General features: G+C 40.4%; 1 protein-coding gene across 1 annotated transcript in view; it reads right to left on the bottom strand.

The window, feature by feature from the left end:
- The window catches only part of LOC148183304 (E3 SUMO-protein ligase PIAS2-like), a 78,376-nt gene that overhangs the window by 10,665 nt on the left and 44,972 nt on the right, over nt 1-22,739 (bottom strand). Inside the window, 4 exon segments of the mRNA XM_088061574.1 lie at nt 590-750; nt 1,582-1,655; nt 2,858-2,963; nt 14,204-14,338. Of these exon segments, the coding sequence (XP_087917700.1) occupies nt 590-750; nt 1,582-1,655; nt 2,858-2,963; nt 14,204-14,338 (476 nt within the window).

The following is a 22,739-nucleotide window of genomic DNA, read 5'->3' as shown; positions in this document are numbered from 1 at the left end:
GGCTGAGTAGTTTCATTTTTGATTCCAAGCAAAATTTTTATTCTAACTAAAAGGAGAGACAGTGGAAAAGCCAGTTATGATCACCTTCCATCCATTGCATGTGCTCTCTCCCTAGTTCCTCTTACCTGAAAGCCTGCAATTATAGACTTTGCAGACATTGACAACTAAAAGAATATCCCAACCTACCCATATTCCACTCCAACATTATTGCAATGCATAGATTTCAATACAGAAGCAGAAATAATCATACTTTGAACCAAGTTTGACACTTTTTTATGAGTTAAAAGTTAAATTTTAAAGTTAATAGCCTCAGAGATAAGGTCACATAAAAGGGAGACATCCTTAAATATCAGACTTGGATTTCATCAGAGGAAATATACTGAGGCTCACGAGTTCAATGATGCAGTTGGGAGATAAACTTATGCAGTTCGTTACATGGTAAGAGAAACTAAAGTCAGTTCCTCTCAGTCTAAAGTATTTTGACAAAGAAAATAATATGAAATGGCTAAACCTCAAGTCACAAAAGTAGCTACTGAGTAATAATGAAAAATGTTAAGTAATTGTGTAATCTGCAAACCCAGTCTCTTACCCATCTAATATTAGGCTCTCATAAGTTGCCTTTTTGTCACAGACAGGGCAGATCCAGGTAGGCTTCTTTTCATTCATTTGAAGATAAAGTGCAGCATCAAAACATTGCAGGTGTGTGCAAGTAACAGCCCGGCATGGGATTGTCAGTCTCATTTTTCCCAGCTGCAGAAGATGCAATTAGAGAGAGTCAGAACAGAAGACAGTGAAGTAAGCCTGGATAGCTAACAACTGTCTCTTTTCACTACAGAGGGTGCCCAGGGCTAAGGGTGCTGCAAGCAAATCCACCCTATCAAAACACGGTACACTTAAAGGAACAATAAAGCCATCCTCAAAATCTCCACTGAGTTGTCGGAAATATTTCTAATGGACCTGCATCAACATTATTTCCAGGATTTTTTTACTGAAATACCTGCTTTTATAATTTTCTTTTAACCAAATAATTAAAGGTTTTTTCTGAGGTCCAGTTACATGTTAGACTCATTTTAATGTTTAACTGAACAGACCAGTCACAAACACAAGGCCAGTTTCTACCTGGGAAGATAAACCCCAAGGCAGTGTTGCCTTGTTACACAGTGATCAATTTTTCTTGTTTGTTATAGTAAGTGACAGTATAAGCAATACCATCAGGATGAGCAGATCTAAAGTTTTATTTACCACTGTATCCTTTAATTATTCTGTCACCCTGCCCAATTAGTCTCAACACCTCAGTATGAGATTACTCCTTTTAAAGACCTCACTATACACACAGGAGTAGCAATTTGATCCTGACTGAGCTACATCTGAGGCATTCACAGTTCCAAACCATAGTTGAATGAATGCTGCTACAATCAGGTGCTTGTAGATGCACCCTTCTTCCCCACTGTTTTGTATTATTGAATCAGTATATAACAAAAGCTAGTAAAGTTTCTAAAGTGGGTCTTCTTAAAAGCAGCCCAACTCTGCACTAAAGATAAAAATAGAAATCTGTATCTAGTAATTTCCAGATGTACTTACAGGACACATCAGAGATACCCGCAGACTGGTTGTAGCAATCTCACTATCAGGATCTGCAGTAAGTTTTTCTTTAACTATTAAAATAAGTTAAGAAGTTATACACAGATGTCATTATTTAAAATGCTAATCTTGATTCACTGGTACATGTCCTTTATTTCCAGCTATCTAAAAAAATTAAGCATCTAGGAAACTAGTTCATAGCAATACCAAACAACTATACCTTCACTATTTATAAGCAACTGGCAAACATTGTGCATCACAACATTGTTTGATGTGCAGCAGATGCACTAACAACCATCTTATAAATTTGTATTGTGATATTGGCTTTCGCAGATGAATATTATATGTTAAATACTTTTTAGCTATGTATGTACTTTTTTTTCTTGCTAACAAGTCTTAAGTTTAAAAGAATTTCCTAGGTACAAGGCAAGGAAACCCCAGAGGGCAAGGACAGTGGGGCCCAAGCTCTTATCAAGAGAACAATAGAGGCCAAACTGTTATCAGCGGAAGATATGAAACCCAGCTGTCCTCAGGGGAAGGATGACGGCCCCGGACTGTTATCTGCCCTGACCATTTGCAAAAAGAAAGGAAACCAAACTCCAGAATAATGCTGACCAGCAAGAATAATGATGACCAGCAAAAAATATATGTTGACCAGCAGAAAATAAAACTGTGAAGAGCATGATCCAAGAAGAGGGAACCAGGGAGGGGACATGCTTGAATATGCATTAACCCCTCACAGCAAGGAGGGGATAAAAAGGGTATCCCTGAGATACCAGGTGTGTTCCTGGCAAGGCGCCAGGGCACCCGGCCATTTTAACCCTTTGCTTTATTTCTTTTGTCTCCTAATTGTCTTTTATTTATATTAAATTCTTTTTATAATTTATTAAGTGAATCTCGTTTTTAAGAACCACAATGGTTAGTAGAGCAAACTCAACCTAACATGCAAAGAGAAAATAATCATCAGTGAGCGAGGTACAATCAGCATCACATGCAAGTGAAGAGAATTTAGAACATCGACCTGCACCTCACACCACAGTAAGTAGTGTTCATGGTATTCCCATAAGAACATTTCAGATGGTGTGCTCCTTACCAGCACAGGGACTCTCACTGAAAAAGTGTGTGATGCCTCAGCAACAGCAAAGGGAACCTTGATACTCTGGGCATGGACTTTCTTCTCAAAATTATGCAAATTATTGAAGTATTAGAAATTCTAGTATTAAAGAACCACCAACCACCTTCAAAAAGTATAGACAAGCAAATTAATTAGACTTACTCAGTGCTCTAGAATGATCAGGGTTTCTGATACCTTTCATTTTTAACCTCTGCAAAAGCATAGCTGAAGTGAGCTGGCGAACGAGATACAGAGACATGGAGTAATTCTACAAAAAGAGTGATTGAAGATTAAATGTTGATTTCATACAGTACTTCCACTATGACAACAGATTACTATTTACACTGGTTATATCATCCAGCAAAAAAAAAAAAACACACATGATTTTTGCTTAATAGTTATGAAAAGCAGACAGACAACTTCATTACTGTGAAAGAGTCCAATATTCTGCCAGAATTCTCCTGCCAATCAAATCCAAGTCTCCTACTCCAGTTCCGACTTAACTAAGATTGTTGGAGGTTAGGATTTTCTCCCATTTTGTTGCTAAGAAACAATAACGACCGATACTTAAGAGAGACAAAAGTAACCATGGAGAAGGGCGAAGAGTACAGCTGGCTTTACTACCGTACCTGAGGGGTCTCTCTTCAAGGGGCAGAGATACCTCGAGATTTGGGCTGAGGGAAAGCCGGCTGGGCGCAGCTCCTCGCCCTCTCGCTGTCGCCTTGGGAGGAGGACAGTCGAGCTGCTTGGGGGGGGGGGAATTTACTGCCGCCGCTGGAGCGCAGCCCTGCCCTGTTTCTCCTGCCGTGGGTAAGCTTTTGCTTGTGAAAGCAGATATTGAACTGGGACCTTATTAACACCCTACCTCACTAAAAAAAAAAAGACTTTCTCCATCTGCTCGTGTGCCTCAGGGGAAACCCCGGGACCCCGAGCCCCTTTCCCCTCTGAGGGGGCCTCTCCCTGCTGTGTTCGGGAGCTGGACTGCCTCTGCCCAGTCCCCGCCGTGTCTCTGCTACTGCTCTGAAGTTTTTTTCTACAATATAGCCATACACACCTTACCTACCGGGACCAACTCCTGCTGCACCTGCGGAGTTTCTGATACATCTTGTTTACCACTCCGAGATTTTGCTCATCCCTGCCGATCTTGCTGCTTTCGAGGTTCCCTGATACAGCTCCTTTAGCTATCCAGAGGGGCATTGGGATTGGCTGCCCCTGAGGGTTTGTAAAGGAAGCCCCTTTTCCATCCCTTCCACCGGTTGCGCCCGCCATTATCCACACGCAGAGAGACGAACTCGCACCACAACGCCCCTTGCAGCCGCAGAGAAATCATTGCACCTGCCCTACCCGGCCGGGGAGCCACCAGGTCCCCTGCCGGCTGTGACCGTAACTACACCAAAGGGGAAAGTGCCTGCGGCTGAGAAGGCTGCTATGGGTTTTCTGGTTCTGTTTGTTGTTGCTGCTGTTGTTGTTGTTTGTTTGCCTTGTTATACATGTAAAGAGTAAAATGTGACCTCCTGATCAGCATACAAAGATGTTTACAGTTTGAACAGTAGAATGTTGTCACTGTAAGGTGTTGCTGTATTTTATATATTGGTAAAGGTCTGTCTGCACAAACCAGCCTCTGGGATAAGTCGCAATATTAAAGGCTAAAGTCCTTGAAACCTTCATGCAGAAGAGAGAGTAAAGCAAAACAATATCCTTGTGTGTAGGAGAAAAAATGTAAACTTGTGTGTACTAGCCAATAGTAGCTTGCTCTGCCCACAGACCCTGTAGAACCCTATAAAAGGTGTGCTAAAGATAGAAATAAACGGCATTCACAATTACTTCTGTGAAGACTGGTGAACAGCTCGGGGGTCTTTCAACATCTGGCGCTCCAACCAAGGACACCCCTGCGGGCAGAGGGGCTTTGGAGTCAGCGGAGTGGATCTGGGTATTAGACGTCGCGGGCTCGGATCGGCACCGGATAGGCAGCCTGAGCGCGGTGAGACGCTGAGCGGTAGGACGTGGAAAGTCAGGCTGCTGGGGGGGGCCCAGGCAGGCAAGGGCGTGGTAGAAGGGTCGCAACCTTCCCCCTTGCGGGTTGCCGTCAGCATGGATGTGGAATTTGCAGTGGCAGATAAACTGCTTCTCTGCATCCTCGTTAAACGAGGCGAAGCAGCCCAGGAAAAGGACCTGGATATGCTCATTATATGGGCTAATTGTCATGGGCATTTGCAGTGCCCACACTGCCTTTTGCGGTGCAAGAACGGACTGATATATCGGCTTTGATATGGGAAACGGCAATTACGGAAAAGAGCAAGGACACTGTGTCTCTCAGTCAAACTTGGCAGACTGTAATTAATACCTTAAAATCAGAAAAGCAAGATATACTGAGGCTGTGAGCTCCGTAATTCTACCTGCGTCACAGCGGCAGATGCCTTCACCTCCCACTGCTGGGCGAGCACTCCTATCTGTGCTGCCCATGGAGAGAGGGAGGGAGAGTCAAAGAGAAGAAAATAATGAGAAAAAAATGTTCCACAGCGAACGCTGAAACAATGAACAGATTCTGTTCAGTTATGGCAGGATGTGATACATCCAGAAATATTTGCTTCATTTTTGGAGTTGCTTTTAACATTACAATCTTATTTAAGTTCCATCTTTACCACCCTGGAAGAAAAGAAGCCAAATTTAGATTGGTTTCCACCCGAACCAGGGGGACATGGGGGAGCGAGGTGGGTGCAGAGAACAAAGGCACCCCGGGGGTAGAAGCAGCGCAAGAAAAGTTCCAAGGCCACACTGATAAGCTGCAATGATCGCCGCTGTTAGCACCTGGCCGTGAGAGACTTTTCGTGTAGCATCGCCTGCTTCTGTAAAATTGTGCCCTCTTTTCCTCTATCGGCGAACAACAAGAGAGATTGAGAGAAAAAACTGCATTTGTTAGAGTTAACTTTGTGAGGTTTTTTTTTTTTTTTTTCTTTCTCTCCGTTTTTCCTCTCTGCGAGAGTATATGGAGAATGTGAAGAAAGATAAGAGCAGCAGAGAGCAGCAGCAGGGAGGGCAGTCAAACCCCCCCCCTGCTCCCTCTCTAAGAAAAAGCATCGGGATTATAGCCAGTTTGTTAAAAAGTTGTGATTTATTGGGTTTTCAAAATGTTTTTATATACCATTTTAGAGTTAATTCTGTGTTTTAAGTAATTATGAGTTTATGCAATTGCAGTTTTTAGAGTGTTAGTGGAGAAATTATTGTGAGTCTTTGAAAGTGAAAAAAAAAAAAGAAAAAAAAAAAAAAGAGAGAGAGAAAAGTGTTTAACAGAAGTTGCCTTGCAATAATTGGTTTTAGAACCCAAGGTTAAAATATGGTGTGATTTACAGCTTCTAGGAAAACCTTCCAATTAATGTTATCTACAGAAGAGATTTATGGTTTAAAAAATAATTAGTTAAGAGAGCTTTACTGTACAAGACAAAGTTAAGTTAAAGTATATATTATCTATTTGCTTGTTTTTTCCACAATTTTAATAAGGTAATTTTAATGTGAGTCCTTTTGTTATATAAAACACATATAACTGCATATATACCAATTTGGATTTTGGATTTTAGTTTAAAAATTGGACTTAATGTTTCTGAAAAAATGTAAATGTAGTACTTCTGAAAAGTGCTACAAAAGCTAAATGGCAACTTGCCAATTCCTGTGTTGTTGTGGTTTTTCTCCAGAAAAACTACATTTTTAAATCCTAACCAATTTAAGCATATACTAGGTAAATTTCTGTTATGAATAAGTATTTTTAGTAACATTTGCAGTTATTGTGGGTTATTCTCAAAGCTAGATGACATAAAATTGTGATGGATTTGTTACATTTTTATAATCTTTATAGTGAATCCATGTTATTGTTGTGTTTGAAAGGTATATATCAAACTTTTAGCTGCCTTTTTGTAGTAACAGAATAAGATTAAGTTATGTTTTTATTTAATATAGATTAAGTGTTAATAGAATTAAGGATAGTCAAGTTTTATAATGTTTAGGCTTGAATGTTTTTAAGTTAAGTTTTCTAACTTAGATATTCTTTTAAGGTTAAGTTTGTTATTTCCTTTTGTCATAAATAATTATTGTTAGGTTTAAATATTGTTTAATTTAAATTGTTTTATGTTTTATTGGAGACACTTGTCTAAACTGCAAAGTATAGTTATTTTCCTAGAGAAATGAAGATAGCCACAACTGAAACAGCAGTGATGGAACACTGGTGAACACCTGTTTGTGGATGGAGGTGAATGCAGTCTGTGACTCCCTTGACCTCACTGGGAGTTCTATTGGTTGTTGCAATCTCTGCAGTTTTTGTTTGTTATAGCTTTCTTATTTTTCAGTGTTTCCAGAATTTTAAGAAGATGTATCATTGTTGAAGATCAGCTGCCATGGGTGAGGCTTCAGATTAAACCAACTGCTGCATGGGTTAATTGGTCTGGTGCCTAAGGCTTCTGATCATTTGATTTGTACAAATGCATTTTAACAGTTTGCTGTGCTGTAAGCATCTCATAGCTGCTACTATTGAGAACCTTGTTTTAGAAATATGTTAAGAGGCATCTTTCCAGTTTAAAGCCAGGCCCTGGCCAAGCCTTGACTTTACCTGGATGGAATGTTTGCCAGCAGATCCAGATGTTTTCTGTACCAAATCAGTATTTGAGTCAGTTTTTGACTCAACAATGTGACCCTATTAATATGACAGCTGGATCAGTTTTGAAGTGGGCTTGGAGAATCATTTCCGGAGGTGATTACCCAGTCCTTCACTGATCTTTTTTTGTTTCTGTTTGTTTGCTAACTATGGGATGCTGGTGCAGTGTTTTAGTAATTAATAGTAGTTTTATATTACATATGTTATTAATAATGTTTATGATTTAATTGATTTTTAACTGGTATAAGTTCTTATTAATTGTGTATATGGTTTTGTGTTGATGTTGATGTTTATAACAGAAGTACATCTCATTTTATTTTTTTTAAGAAAACGGGGGAGATGGATGCCCTAAAAGCATTTGATTAGTGTAATTCATTAACTTCAAGGAGAGAAGTGTCTGTGTTTTGTTGGCAGGTTCAAAAAGGTCACCTGTCCATCTGACCAGACTGTGTGCCTCTGAACACATGAGATCCAGTGAACAGAGATGTCATCACACAGCCTTGGTACTTCAGACATGGATCAGAAGTGGAGCTGTCAGGACACAGTTGTGTCTGAACACTATACAGACAGTTGCCAACAGAAATTTTATGTTGTTATTATGATGTTGTGTCTCTACCAATTTTTCAGGTATCCTTTGTTTTAAGATTTAGAAGGATCTGAAGAACAACTTGAACATCAAAGCCCTCAGTCACCGATCAACTGCCAGCTGACATCACGGGAGCAGTTCCAGGACTGAATCGTGTTAGAGAAATTCTGTAGAAGATCTAAGAAGTGTAGAGACTCCATTTAACTGTATATAAAACAAATTGTAGTTGTGTGTTTACCCTTTCAGCAAATTGCTTTCACGCTTAGACTACATATATACCAGAGCACGTGTGTTAAAAATAGTTAGATAATAGTCTAAGATTTTAGCCTGTGTAGTAATTGTTATGTTAGTATAAAGTATAAGTATTCCCCCTTCAAGAGGTAGTGTAAGCATCTTTGAAAGTTCATTTAACGATTGAAGTTTTAGCTGTGAGTTTGTAAGTATGGTGTCATTTACATGGAACCAACTGCTTATGGTAATTGTGATGTGTATGGTCCCAACCAACTGTCTGCTAACATCCAAAAGTGACAGAACATATGGGTCACTCTGGCACATTGAACTGGCCAAAGGTCAATGTGTTTGAGCCTAGCCACACCTGGAGATCCTTTCGCACCTGTCTCATGAGAGTCTCTGAATGGGATCCTCCAGCATTTAAAGGTTTAATTAGTAATGAGACTTGACTGAATCGATTGGCAATGCTGCAAGAGTGCAATCGCACTGTTGGCTTCACATTAAGACAACTTGAAGCCTGTTGGCAAGCAAAAATTACCAAAGTTCTCAATGTTACAACCCTCAGAAGAATTAGATTTGTTAAGTTCCACCAATACCTCAGGTGGATGGATAATGTTTGAACCCCCGACAAAAAGTCATTCTAACAAAGTAATGTAGCACTGAGCTGCAGTCAGCCCTATAGCTGATCTTGTTACTACCACTGAAAGTAAAGCCTTTATTTGTGGTCCAATCTCATAGGACAATTACCAAAGCGATTACCTAGTTCCATATTCCTAATCTGTGGAGATAGAGCATGGAATTAGATTCCTGCTAATCCACAGAGGACCCTGTTATCTTGGGAAACTAACTTTGTTCCACCCAAGTTTACATCAATTGTTGAATGTAACTAGCAAAATGAAAAACATCAAACAGTCAAAGCGAAGCCTGAATGAATTAAGGCCTAGCAACTCTAAAAAGGCTCGCTTGCTAGACTAAGGAAGGATTGAACTTAACATCCACGATGTTAAGTGAACTTTCAGCTGATGTGAGTAGTGTGTCATGCAGTATTATGAAATCGAGCTGCAATTAACTTTTTGCTCTTAGCACAAGGACATGGTGGTGAAGAGTTTGAAAGCATGTGCTGCTTGGATCTTACTGATCATTCAGCTTCCATCCATAAGCAACTACAACAGCTACAGGATGGGTTACATGCCCTGAAGGAAGATAGTGACCCCATTGGAAGTTGGTTCTCCAGCTGGGGCATCACCGGATGGTTAAGGTCTCTTGTGCTAGAAGGGGGACGGACTTTACTTATAATGTTAATTGAGATGACAGTTTAAGTTGTGTGTTATCTTATTCAAAGCCTGGTTTGTGCAAAAAGAGAAAGGGGGAATTGTTGCTGTATTTTATATATTGGTAAAGGTCTGTCTGCACAAACCAGCCTCTGGGATAAGTCGCAATATTAAAGGCTAAAGTCCTTGAAACCTTCATGCAGAAGAGAGAGTAAAGCAAAACAATATCCTTGTGTGTAGGAGAAAAAATGTAAACTTGTGTGTACTAGCCAATAGTAGCTTGCTCTGCCCGCAGACCCTGTAGAACCCTATAAAAGGTGTGCTAAAGATAGAAATAAACGGCATTCACAATTACTTCTGTGAAGACTGGTGAACAGCTCGGGGGTCTTTCAACAGTAAGGTGCCTTCTTTGTTACATACCTCATGTTGTGTCATGTTTGTTAAATTCCAATGTTGTTGTGACAGCCTTGTTAAATGTCACCTGGCCTTGTATATTGCCTCTGCTGCTCCAGGCACCCCCTAATGACAACCGATGACACCACCCAGTATGTGGATGAGCCGAACTCCCATGGGGGTTAGCACCCGGGGGAAGTGGAATTAACATCTAAAGACCCCTAGAATCAGCAAGCCATGGCACAAACTGGACTCCAAACTATGTCGAGGATGAAGGGAGAACAGTGAGCAACTTACTGATGTTCTGGACCTCGTTGCCATAAGTAAAACAACACTTGCTATGCATGACTACTCTAGGTTTTCAACAAGCCAGTGTCTTCCCAGGGACTCTTGTGAGGACAGAAGCCCCAGCTCTGCCATGTGGCAGAGCTGAACACCTCCTCCTCTGTGTCGTCCATCGGGAGCAGCGGTGGTGTGCGCAACCCCTTGGGCCCTCCACCTAGAGCTGTCTTCAATAAAGGCATTAAAAAGGAGCCGGTCTCCTTGCCTGTTCTTTTCAATACATACTAGTAAAGAACTGTTATTCCTTTTCTTATATCTTTGCCTGAAAGCCCCTTAATTTCAAAATTATAATTGTTCAGAGGGAAGGGGGTCATATTCTCCATTCCAAGGGAGGTTCCCGCCTTCCTTGGCAGACACCTGTATCAAACCAAGACAGAAAAATAATTCCACAACCAAGAGACAATCTAGGGTCTGTTCTTGGAAAGTTTATTTACATAGTGGCACATCTCATACATGCAGTCTTTAGGAACTTCTCACATTTGTCTAAATCCTTCCCTTTTTCCAGTGTCAGTCTGTTAGTAGGGAGCTCAGAGACAATCACACAATAAAAGATTATGGTCTTTCAGGTGCACCTTCTAAAGTCACACAGTTGCACCAATTTCTTTGTACCTTTTCTTTAGCTTGCTCTGCACTTTTAAGCCAAGCCTTGTTATACCATCTCCACTCCTTTGAGGCTGGCCCCATTCAGTAGCATTTACTACTCTTCCCTAATTCACACCACTTGCCAGCTGCTTTTGTTCATCATTCACTCTCTCTTCAAGGTCACATGAAAAGAAAATTCTGCAAGTCCCACCAGCTCTTGACTAGATGAGCAGATAAAGTGATCTCAATGCATGTGACACCAATAAGAAAAATGGAGGGCTTTGGGTGTGTAGGTGTGTTTTTTTTCCCTAAAGAATGACTATACATTGCCTACAGAAAGAATTTTATAGGCTCAAGTCTGACCACCTCTAAGGGGTTAATGCTTCCTTTGCTCAGCACTCCTCCACTATCAGTCAAGTCCATGCCAATAAGCCCTTACCATGAGCCTGCTGACACTCCAGACTGGCCCCCAAGGACTCAACTTTGAGGATGTATAGTGATGGCTGCTACATGAGTTCTGGCACCAACATTAAACCAAAAAGCTTGTTCTACATCTCAGGGAAAGAGGGAATGCTAGTACAACCTCAAAGTAATTTGCTTCCATGAGAATATGTTTTGGCAGACAGAGGAGAGGAAGAAAGCAGAGGTCAACAGGAGAGGCCAAGACCACACACAGCACTGTAGTTATTTTAAGATTCTTGTACTTTCTGATTGGGAAGAAACAGCCTAGATCTTTCTCTCCACCTCTGTTTTAGAAAAAAAAAACAAACAACACTTTGCTGTCAGCACTGCCTTTCATTCATTTTCTGAATATTAGCTTTCTCTCCAATTTCTTTTAAATTTTTTAATTAGTGTAAAAAAGCTTATACTGGAGTCTCACATTGAAATGTGGTGTCTCTAGTCTAGTTTTTGATTCTGAAGAAATAAAGAGGTAAGCTACTTTGATAATTGAATCCAGAAGGATTTACTGTCCTGGCTCTTTTGTAGTAGCCAGGAGGGGTCATGGCCAGAACCTGAGGTTAGTTTCTACCACCTTATGTCATTGCCTGGGGCAGGGAGTCTCTTCCAGGGAGAAGGGGTTCCTTAAGGTTGAGTAAGCTTGGTGTCATAGGTGTGGCAGAGGGAGCCAAGGAAGTGGTCTGGTATCATCTGTTGTCAGGGGGGTTCTGTGTGAATTGTTCCTTTACTTGTTCTCTCCATAATTAGTATTGTTGCTGTTACTGTTCTTTTTCTCATCTCATTGCTGTTTTCAGTAAACTGTTCTTATCTCAACCCACGATCTTTACCTTTTGTGCCTCCAATTCTCCACTCCAGCCCGAAGCAGGAGTGGCATATGGTTTGGAGAGTCTTCAGGGTGAGAGGAATAACAGGTTTGTCTTTACAAACAAGCTGTGGGTCTGCTGATAAGATGAAACTGTCACTGAGAGATAACAGAAACAATGGGATGGATTCCACTGAAGGATGAAAGGGACACTGAGGAAACACCATAAAATTCCACAAGAGTTAAGAATGAAGAGCGGGGTTATGCATTGGGCGGGGGGGGGCGGGGGGGGGGGGGGGGGGGGGTTTCAGGCTTTAGGCATTCCGGGGAGCCTGCACCCCTCAAGTACCCCAGACTATGGGGAAAGAGAAAAGCGACATGTGGCTGGGAAATTAGGATAAAAAGGAGGCTGTGTCCTCCAAAAATTTGAGAGACCCCAGGGGAATGCCCCATGGCCTCTCCCTTTATTCAAATAAAGTACTCCTCTGTCTCCTTTTTGGACATAAGCCTCTAGTGTTTGTGGATTAATTTTCCTGACAAGGGGAGCACTAAATTGGGGAGTACCATTCTTAAACCATGACATTTACACAAATAATCACATAGGAATAAAGAGCTCTTGACTTAGTGTAAGAGTGTAAGAGACAGTCCAAAGTTTTGCTCATTTGCTTCACGACTGTCGCAAGAACAGAGCCTAAGACCCCGAAGACCCCAAGGGACTTTGTACAGGGGTTCTGGCCTGGTTGAGGTGGATGCTTGCCTAGTGATTGTTTGCAGGCGTGCTTGTTGTGCTGCCACGGTACGGTACACTGTTTTACTTCACCTGGTTTATGTTACATATTAAGTTCTGCACCTTTAAGACTGGCTCTGAGAGTGAAGGGGGGAGGAGAAGAAGCGCAGTTTGTGTTGAAGAAAAACATCACTCCCCCACATCCTGCGCCTGGACTGTGTTGTCTGCAGCACAGACAGACAGCAGGACAGAGCTTCTCTTTTACGGTTAGTTAGTTTTAGCTAGCTGAGGCAGAGGAGTTCCCTGGACTTGCCATCTCATCGAACAACGAGTGGTTTTATTGTTTAATATTATTCAATTTCTGTTAAATAAACAGTTTTTTCCCCTTGTCTCCAAGGAAATCTTTTTCCCGAACCAGTTGGGGGGAGGGGCTGTTTGAATTTTGCTTTTCTGGGGGAACACCATTTGGAGGTTCTCTCCCACATTTGCCCTAAACAAGGACAGGGTCTCATCACAATAGCCTATGAATTTCCCCACCTCTTCACCAGCTGCCCCTTGCTTTTGAAACAGACTATAAAAGTGACTTTCTAAGTTACTTTCTTCAAGATCTCCCAACGGAAGAAGACCCTGGTGACCCTGTCTCATCCGTTGGTAGCTTTAACTCCCCTTTCTCTCTCTCTTGACTTTGTTTTCCTTATCTCTCTCTCTCCCTCTCCTCTATCGCATAACCCCTGTTGGCACCAAAATAAAGGGGCACTATTGTGATTTAAACTGAAATCCCTTTGTGTCCTTTTTACACTCTGAGATCAAACAAACTTCTCACAACTCCCGCTTGTATTAGCAGATCGTGACACTTAGCAACAGTTTGAAGGGCTGATGCAACCATTATTTAAACTTAAGATGAATTCAGAAATTTCCCATGTCCTTTTCGTTCTTTAAAAATCCATAGGTGGATTTCTAAACAACCGCCCAGCCATTTTAAAGGCAAATTTATTTTCAGCTATCCTTGGTGATCAGTTTAAAAAGTCTTCTCCAATGGACATTTACAACAGATACTAAGAAACATGCCTTAGCATATATGGCTACATAATTTCATTTTTCACACCATCAGGCTACAAGGAAGTGAGTAGGTCTACCTTTTGTTATTTTGTCATCTCTGAACTATGTACTATTTACACCACAAAATGAGCTTGTTATTTTTGACACGCACTTCAGGCAACCCCTAACAGCAGGCTTTCTAATGTGAATTCTATAAGGAAGTCTTTATCATCTCTATGTGAATCACATTTATGTTACTGAAAAGTACAATAGTTCTGGAGCAAATTTTCTTTCCTGGCACTGATAAGTTCAGCCACCTGATACTAAACACTTGCTGGTGTTTGCATTGCCAGCAACATCAGAAAGTAGGAGAGAAGAAAGGCTAGATGAGGTTATTTAAACAACTTCCCACATCCTACACAACATGCAGTTTACCTTTCCAATTTCAGAAGCCCAGGAAATGGAAATCTGGTTTGGCACTGCTGATGACAACCTAACTAGAGATGTTATATTTAAAGGACGCCCAGGTCGCTTCTGTTCAATTCCATTTTTTGGTGGTGGAGCATATCCCTATAGGAAGAAAGGACAATTAATGTGTTATCAAATCTCCCTGCTGACACAGACTTGTAAGTTTTAAATAGATCTGTGGGAAGCAGGTAAACCTAGAGGATCTCTAGGCTGGAGACCAAATCCAACATAATCTGAAAAATATCAGTCTTTGACAGTCTAATACTATAAGTCAACCACAATTATAAGGCATTTTTTGTTTAAAGGGGTTTTATAGAAAAGGTGAAAGTGCACAGCTTGGGTCCAGGTAAGTTCACTGGAAGAATAAAAAGTAATGTCGATGCTTCATTCCCACATATACACACACTGAAAGAGAGTGGAACATCACAAGGATACAGCCTTAGTGACAAACACAGCAAGTCATGAAGAGTTAACTCAGTGTTTCACACCCAGAAAACACTTCAATGATTCTATGTAAAAAACAAGAGTCTTAATCCAAGAGTTCCACATCTCCTTGGTGCCTGATTTGCCTTGCATCAACTACACCTGACCCAGTTAGCTATGAGTTGTCATCTGTCCTCTGCCAAGGTCCCTGAAGAAGGGCTGTACATGGAATACCAGCTGTATTTAAGAGATCATAGAATCATAGAAGGGTTTGTGTTGGAAGCAACCTTAAAGATCATCTAGTTTCAACCCCCTAACTATGGGCAGGGAATAACAGGCTTTGCTGTTGTCTGCAGAAACAAAGTAAACTAGATGTTGTTTACTCAGTTTTGATGAAAAATGTTGTAGTAAAACATTTTAACAGAGTAAAGGCATGATATTTTAGTAAAAGCCTGTCTGCACAAGCCAGCCTTTGTTATAAGTGGTGATATTAAAGGCTAGTGTCCTTGAAATTCTCCTAAAGCAGCGAGAATGAAAGAAAAACAATAGCCTTGTGTATTGGGGAAAGAATGTAAACCATATGTATTAACCAATAGTAGCTTGCTAAGCCAACGGACCCTGTCAGACCCTATAAAAGGTGTGCTAAAGATAGAAATAGATGGTGTTCACTATACTTCTGTGAAGACTTAGTGAATAGTCTGGCCGTTTCTCAATGTCTGGCGCCAGAACAGGGACCGCCTGCGGGCTGAGAGGATTCGGTGGTGGAGCCGGTGGAGCAGACGCATGTGCGGGAAGATGCGGACGTGGATCGGTACCGGGTAGGCGGCCTGCGTGTGGTGAGATGTGGCGTGGTGAGACACGGAAAAAAGAGGCGGGCTGCTGGGGGAAGCCGAGGGCAGAGGAGTTGAGGAGGGGTCGCGACCCTCCCCCCGCCGTGCGCTTGCTAGCATGGAAGTTGAGTTTGCGGCAGCGAAAAAACTGCTTCTGAGTATTATCATTAAATGAGGTGAAGCAGTCAGGGAAAAGGACCCTGAAAGCTCGTTTTATGGGCTAGAGATAATAGGCGAGGGTGCACGGAAGAATGGAAAGACATAGGAGATTTGTTGTGGAAGAGAACGATTACAGGGAAAAGCAAGGACACAGTCTCTCGGTCCAACTTTGCAGATTGTAATTAATACCTTAAAGAATAGGAAAGCGAGATACGATCAGGCTGCAAATACCGTAATTCTACCTGTGTCACAGCAGCCATCTTTACCTCCCACTGCTGGGCAAGCATTCCTGTCTATGCCGCCCTTGGAGAGAGGGAGGGAGAGTCAGAGAGAAGAAAATAAGGAGAAAGAAACTCCAAAACAAACACTGAAACAATGAAAAGAAACTGTTCAGCAACGGCAAGATGTGATACATACTGAACTATTTGCTACACTTTTGGAGACACTTTTAACACTACAGTCTTATTCAAGTACCAGCTTTACTACCCTGGAAGAAGAGAAGCCAGATTTAGATTCCACCCGAACCAGGGGGACATGGGGGAGCACTGAAGTGTGCGCAGAGAACAAAGGCACCCCCAGGGCAAAGGCAGTGCAGAAGAAGCTCCAAGGCCACGCTGGGCAAATATCAGCAATTACAGAAACAGTTGATCAGAAACAGGTGGCTCAAACAGCTTCAAAGGGAGACAAAATAGTCAAAAAATTGCTAACTATATGGTATCTAGTTTGAAATTCATCACTGTAATCAAAAGTTAATAAATTGCAATGATCACCGTTGTTACCACCTGGCCCTCCGAGGCTTTTCGTGTAACATCGCCTGTTTTTGTAAAATCACGCCCTTTTCCCACTATCTGTGAACAACGAGAGAAATATTGAGGGGAAGAACTGCATTTGTTCAAGTTAACTTTGTGAGTTTTTTGGGGTTTTTTCTCTCCATTTTTCCCCTCTGTGAGCGTATGTGAGGGATGACGGAGACTGCACTCAAACCTTTTAGATATAACAGCAGAACAGCAGCAGCAGCAGAGTGGGCATTTCACACTGCCCCCCCCCACCCCCCCCGCCTCCCTCTATAAGAAAAAGCACCGAGACAGTACCCAGTTTGTTAAAAAGTCATGATTCATTGGGTTTTCTAAAATGATTTTATATACCCTTTTAGAGTTAATTTTGTGTTTTAAGTAATTATGAATTTATGTAGTTGCAGATTTTTGGAGTTTTACTAGAGAAATTATTGTGATTCTTTGAAAGTTCAAAAAACCCCTTTTTAAAAAAAAGTGTTTAAGGTGAATATTAACAGAAGTAAAAGTTACCTTGCAATAATTAGTTTTAAAACTTAATGTTAAAATATTGAATGATTTACAGTTGCTAGAAAAACAACTTTCCAATTAATGTTATCTACAAAAGATATTTATGGCTTAAAAAATAATTAGCTTCACTGTACAAGACAAAGTTAAGTTAAGCATATATTGCCCATTTGTTTGTTTTTTCCACAATTTTAATAAGATAATTTCAATGTGAATTTTTTTTGTTATAAAAAACATATATAACAGCATATATACCAATTTGGACTTTGGGTTTTAGTTAAAAAATTGGACTTGATGTTTCTGAAAAGTGCTACAAAAGCTGAATGGCAACTTGCCAAATCCTGTCGTGTTGTGGTTTTTCTCTAGTAAAACTGCACTTTAAAATCCTAACCAATTTAAGCATATACAAGGCAAATTCCTGTTATGAATAGGCATTTTAGTAACAATTGAAATTATTGTGAGATATATTTAAAGCCAAATCACATAGAATTGTGATGTATTTGTTATATTTTTATAATCTTTATAGTGAATCCATGTTACTGTTATATTGTGTTTAAAAGGTATATATCAAACTTTCAGTTGCCTTTTTGTAATAATAAAGATTCAGTTATGCTTTTATTTAATATAGATTAAGTGTTAATAGAATTAAGCAAAGTCAAGTTTCATTATGTTTAAGCTTGAATGTTTTTAAGTTAAGTTTTATAACTTTGATTTTCTTTTAAGGTTAAGTGTGTCATTTCCTTTTGTTATAATTAATTTTTATTAGGTTTAAATATTGTTTAATTTAAATTGTTTTATGTTTTATTGGAGACACTTGTTTAAACTGCAAAGTATAGTTATTTTCCTAGAGAAATGAAGACAGCCACAACTGAAACAGCTGTGATAGAACACTGGTGAACACCTGCTTGTAGACAGAAGTGAATGCAGTCTGTTATACCCTTGATTTCATCAGGAGCTCTATTGGTTGTTGCAATCTCTGCAGTTTTTGTTTGTTATAGCTTTCTTATTTTTCAGTGTTTCCAGAATTTTAAGAAGATGTATCATTGCTGAAGATCAGCTGCCATGGGAGAGGCTTCAGACTAAACCAACTGCTGCATGGTTTAATTGGTCTGGTACCCAAGACTCATGATCATTTGATTTGTACAAATGCATTTTAACAGTTTGCTGTGCTGTAAGCATCTCCTAGCTGCTACTATTGAGAACCTTGTTCTAGAAATGAGTTAAAAGGCATCTTTCCAGTTTAAAGCCTAGGCCCTGGCCAAGCCTTGACTTCACCTGGATGGAATGTTTGCCAACAGATCCAGATGTTTTCTGTACCAAAAGAGTATTTGAGTCAGTTTTTGACTCAAAAATTTGGCCCTATTAATATGACAGCTGGATCAATTTTGAAGTGGGCTTGGAGAATCATTTCCGGAGGTGATTATCCAATCCTTCACTGATTTTTTTTTTGTTTGTTTCTGTTTGTTTGCTAACTATGGGATGCTGGTGCAGTGTTTTAGTAATTAATAGTAGTTTTATATAACATATGTTATTAATAATGTTTATGATTTAATTGATTTTTAGCCGGTATAAGTTCTTATTAATTGTGTATATGGTTTTGTGTTGATGTTGATGTTTATAACAGAAGTACATCTCATTTTTATTTTTTTTAAGAAAACGGGGGAGATTGATGCCCTAAAAGCATTTAATTAGTGTAATTCATTAACTTCAAGGAGATAAGTGCCTGTGTTTTGTTGGCAGGTTCAAAAAGGTCACCTGTCCATCTGACCAGACTGTCTGCCTCTGAACACATGAGATCCAGTGAACAGAGATGTCATCACACAGCCTTGGTACTTCAGACATGGATCAGAAGTGGAGCTGTCAGGACACAGTTGTGTCTGAACACTATACAGACAGTTGCCAACAGAAATTTTATGTTGTTATTATGATGTTGTGTCTCTACCAATTTTTCAGGTATCCTTTGTTTTAAGATTTAGAAGGATCTGAAGAACAACTTGAACATCAAAGCCCTCAGTCACCAATCAACTGCCAGCTGACATCACGGGAGCAGTGAACGTTCCAGGACTGAATCGTGTTAGAGAAATTCTGTAGAAGATCTAAGAAAAGTGTAGAGACTCCATCTAACTGTATATAAAGCAAATTGTAGTTGTGTGTTTACCCTTTTAGCAAATTGCTTTCACACTTAGACTACATATATACCAGAGGACGTGTGTTAAAGTTAGTTAGATAATAGTTTAAGATAAAGAGTTTAGCCTGTGTAGTAATTGTTATGTTAGTATAAAGTATAAGTATTCCCCCTTCAAGAGGCAGTGTAAGCATCTTTGAAAGTTCATTTAACGATTGAAGTTTTAGCCGTGAGTTTGCAAATATGATGTCATTTATATGGAACAAACTGCTTATGGTAATTGTGTTGTCTATAGTCCTGACCAACTGTCTGCTAACTAACATCCAAAAGTGGCAGCACATATGGGTCACTCTGGCACATTGAACTGGCCAAAGGTCAATGTGTTTGAGCCTAGCCACCCCTGGAGATCCTTTCGCACCTGTCTCATGAGAGTCCCTGAATGGGATCCTCCAGCATTTAAAGGTTTAATTAGTAACGAGACTCGACTGAATCGATTGGCAATGTTGCAAGAGTGCAGTCGCACTGTTGGCTTCACATTAAGACAACTTGAAGCCTGTTGGCAAGCAAAAATTACCAAAGTTCTCAATGTTACAACCCTCAGAAGAATTAGATTTGTTAAGTTCCACCAATACCTCGGGTGAATGGATAATGTTTGAACCCCCAACAAAAAGTCATTCTAACACAGTAATGCGGCACTTAGCTGCAGTCAGCCCTATAGCTGATCTCATTACTACCATTGAAAGTAAAGCCTTTATTCACGGTGTAGTCTCGCAGGACAATTACCAAGGTGATTACCTAGTTCCATATTCCTAATCTGTGGAGATAGAGCATGGAATTAGATTCCTGCTAGTCCAGATAGAAGACCTTGTTATCTTGGGAAATTTACTTTGTTCAACCCAAGCTTACATCAATTGTTGAATATAGCTAGCAAAATGAAGAACATCAAACAGTCTAAGCGAAGTCTGAATGAATTAAGTCCTAGCAACTCTAAAAAGGCTCGCTTGCTAGACTAAGGAAGGACTGAACTTAACATCCACAATGTTAAGTGAACTTTCAGCCGATGTGAGTAGTGTACGTCATGCAGTATTACAAAATCGAGCTGCAATTGACTTTTTGCTCTTAGCACAAGGACATGGTTGTGAGGAGTTTGAAGGTGTGTGCTGTCTGAATCTTACTGATCATTCAGCTTCCATCCATAAGCAACTACAACAGCTACAGGATGGGTTACATGCCCTGAAAGAAGATAGTGACCCCATTAGAAGTTGGTTTGCCAGCTGGGGCATCACTGGATGGTTGAGGTCTCTTGTGCTAGAAGGGGGATGGACTTTACTTATAATGTTAATCGGGATGACAGTCTAAGTTGTATGTTATCTTGTCTTCATAAGAGTATAGAAAGAGTCACATCCAAAGCCTGGTTTGTGCAAAAAGAGAAAGGGGGAATTGATATATTTTATATATTAGTAAAGGCCTGTATGCACAAACCAGCCTTTGAAATAAGTCATGATATTAAAGGCTAAAGTCCTTGAAACCTTCATGCAGAAGAGAGAGTACAGCAAAACAATATCCTTGTGTGTAGGAGAAAAAATGTAAACCTGTGTGTGTTAGCCAATAGTAGCTTGCTCTGCCCGCGGACCCTGTAGAACCCTATAAAAGGTGTGCTAAAGATAGAAATAAACGGCGTTCACGATTACTTCTGTGAAGACTGGTGAATAAGCTGGCGGTCTCTCAATAGCCCCTTAATTTCAAAATTATAATAATTTGGAGGGAGGGGGTCTACATTCTTTCATCCCAAGGGAGGCTCCTGCTCTCCCTAGCAGACACCTGTCTTCTAGAACCAAGACAAACAGGAACTGAGAATCTCTGTTCTGAGTTCATACAGACAGTCTGTAGTCCGCTCATTTCAAAAACTCATCGTGCACTGGAAAAATACCAATAAAAGATTGCAGCTCTATGTCTTACGCAGAACTGACCACAAGATTTTATTTAGTTCAAGACAGTATTGTTCTGTACAATAAACTCTCCCAGAGAGGATATGCTGTAAAAACACTCACATGTATATTTTGTTTTGCTCAGAGAAACACACACATTCACAGTTTATTGCTTGGGAACAGAGTTACTGCGAAAAACCCTAAGTCTGAAAATAAAACCCAGAAATAAACAGCCTCTTCCACTATCCTAGGGTGACTTTATGATGCTTGTATCCCCAATCATCTGTTCTGCTTATGCTGGATATTGAGTTCTGTGCTTTTAAGACTAGACCCAAGGGGGAAGCGGTGGTGCGCAGTTTGTCTGCAGAAGCTTCACTTTAGTCCCTAATAATTTCTTTTCTCACTGTGCTGCGGAGCTTGGACAGGGGGAGAGGGATAAAGCTCTCAGTGCTCTCTTGGAGTTCTCGGCTTTTGCAGTAAGAGAAACAGGGAGGTTTTCTTTGTTTTTTCACTGGTTTTCCTCATTAGCTACGGCAAGGAATGTTTTCCCAAGACTGCGTCTTTTTTCCTGGAACTGTTCCAATCTGTTCTGGACTGAGAACCCAGAATAACACTGGGAGCTCAAACATGTGGCCCACTGGGGGCCTGGGACGTGGCATTCCAGTGCCGGAAGACTGTCTCTGAACTACAGAAGGACTTTCTGAATTTGCCATCTCTTCAGAAAAGCAAGAGGTTTTATTGTATAATATTATTTATTTATCATCCTTGTGAATACTTTGCTTGTTAAATAAACATTTTTTTTCCATTTTTCTCCAAGGAGATTATTCTCCTGAACTGGTTGGGGGAGGGGGCCGCTGAAATCTGCTTTTTAGAGGAGACCCTTTCGGAGGTTTCCTCCCACAATTTGCCTTAAACCAGAACACCCACTCACTAGCAAAGTATACCATAGGATAATCACTGCCTTTTATTGTTATTACCCCAGATGAGTGACCCAGTAGCTACTAGGGATGTGCACTTCATCACAAAACATACAGATGAATGGAAACTACTGATAATTTCACATTTAAAAGAATTAATTATTTGCTTTTTCTTTAATCAGACATAAGAAATGCTGCTATTTATAGGGTGTATATATCCCCATTGCTTTGGTGTAGTAGGCCTTTCTCTACTACGGCAACATTATCAGCTTATGTGGACAAACACACCATCCCTGCAATATTCAGGAGAGTATTTCCCCCCATACTGTACCAGCCACAGTAACCCTGCTGGCCTCCAACCTAAAAATGAAATTTCCTTGCTTTCAAGAGAGCAAGAATGCAAGTTCTCTTGTATTTCCCAACTTTTTTTTCTTTTTTTTTTTTTTTTAGAGAGAGACTCTGTAGTGCACATGCTTCATTTCAGTCAAGCTTTTGATGTTTCCTTCTGCAATGACCTTGAGAACAGATTCAATCTTGTACTCTTAGAACAACTTAAAACCTTCCCTTCCTGGCCTTCCAGGAGTTAAGAACACTGCTTGCCTATCTCAACCAGCATGGTCTAGCACTGTTTAGTTAGGCTGCCAAATCTAGTGGCTAGAAAGTGCCAACATTATTTGTGTCTTTAAGTCTTCCACACTTGTTTCAAGAACTTTATTAGTCAAAGCAGGCATCACCTGCTATAGCCAGAAAAATCTATCAACAGAAAGCATGATTGCTCTTAATATCTGGCTATTTCCAACCTTCCCTGACATATTTGATTTTG

Source organism: Pseudopodoces humilis, chromosome 12 (assembly GCF_049639895.1).
Source record: "Pseudopodoces humilis isolate 2021_Gansu_Grassland_sample_001 chromosome 12, ASM4963989v1, whole genome shotgun sequence".
In the NCBI taxonomy this organism is placed as follows: Eukaryota; Metazoa; Chordata; class Aves; order Passeriformes; family Paridae; genus Pseudopodoces; species Pseudopodoces humilis.
Note: the sequence above shows the minus strand (reverse complement) of the source record. Positions and strands in the feature narration are given on the sequence as shown.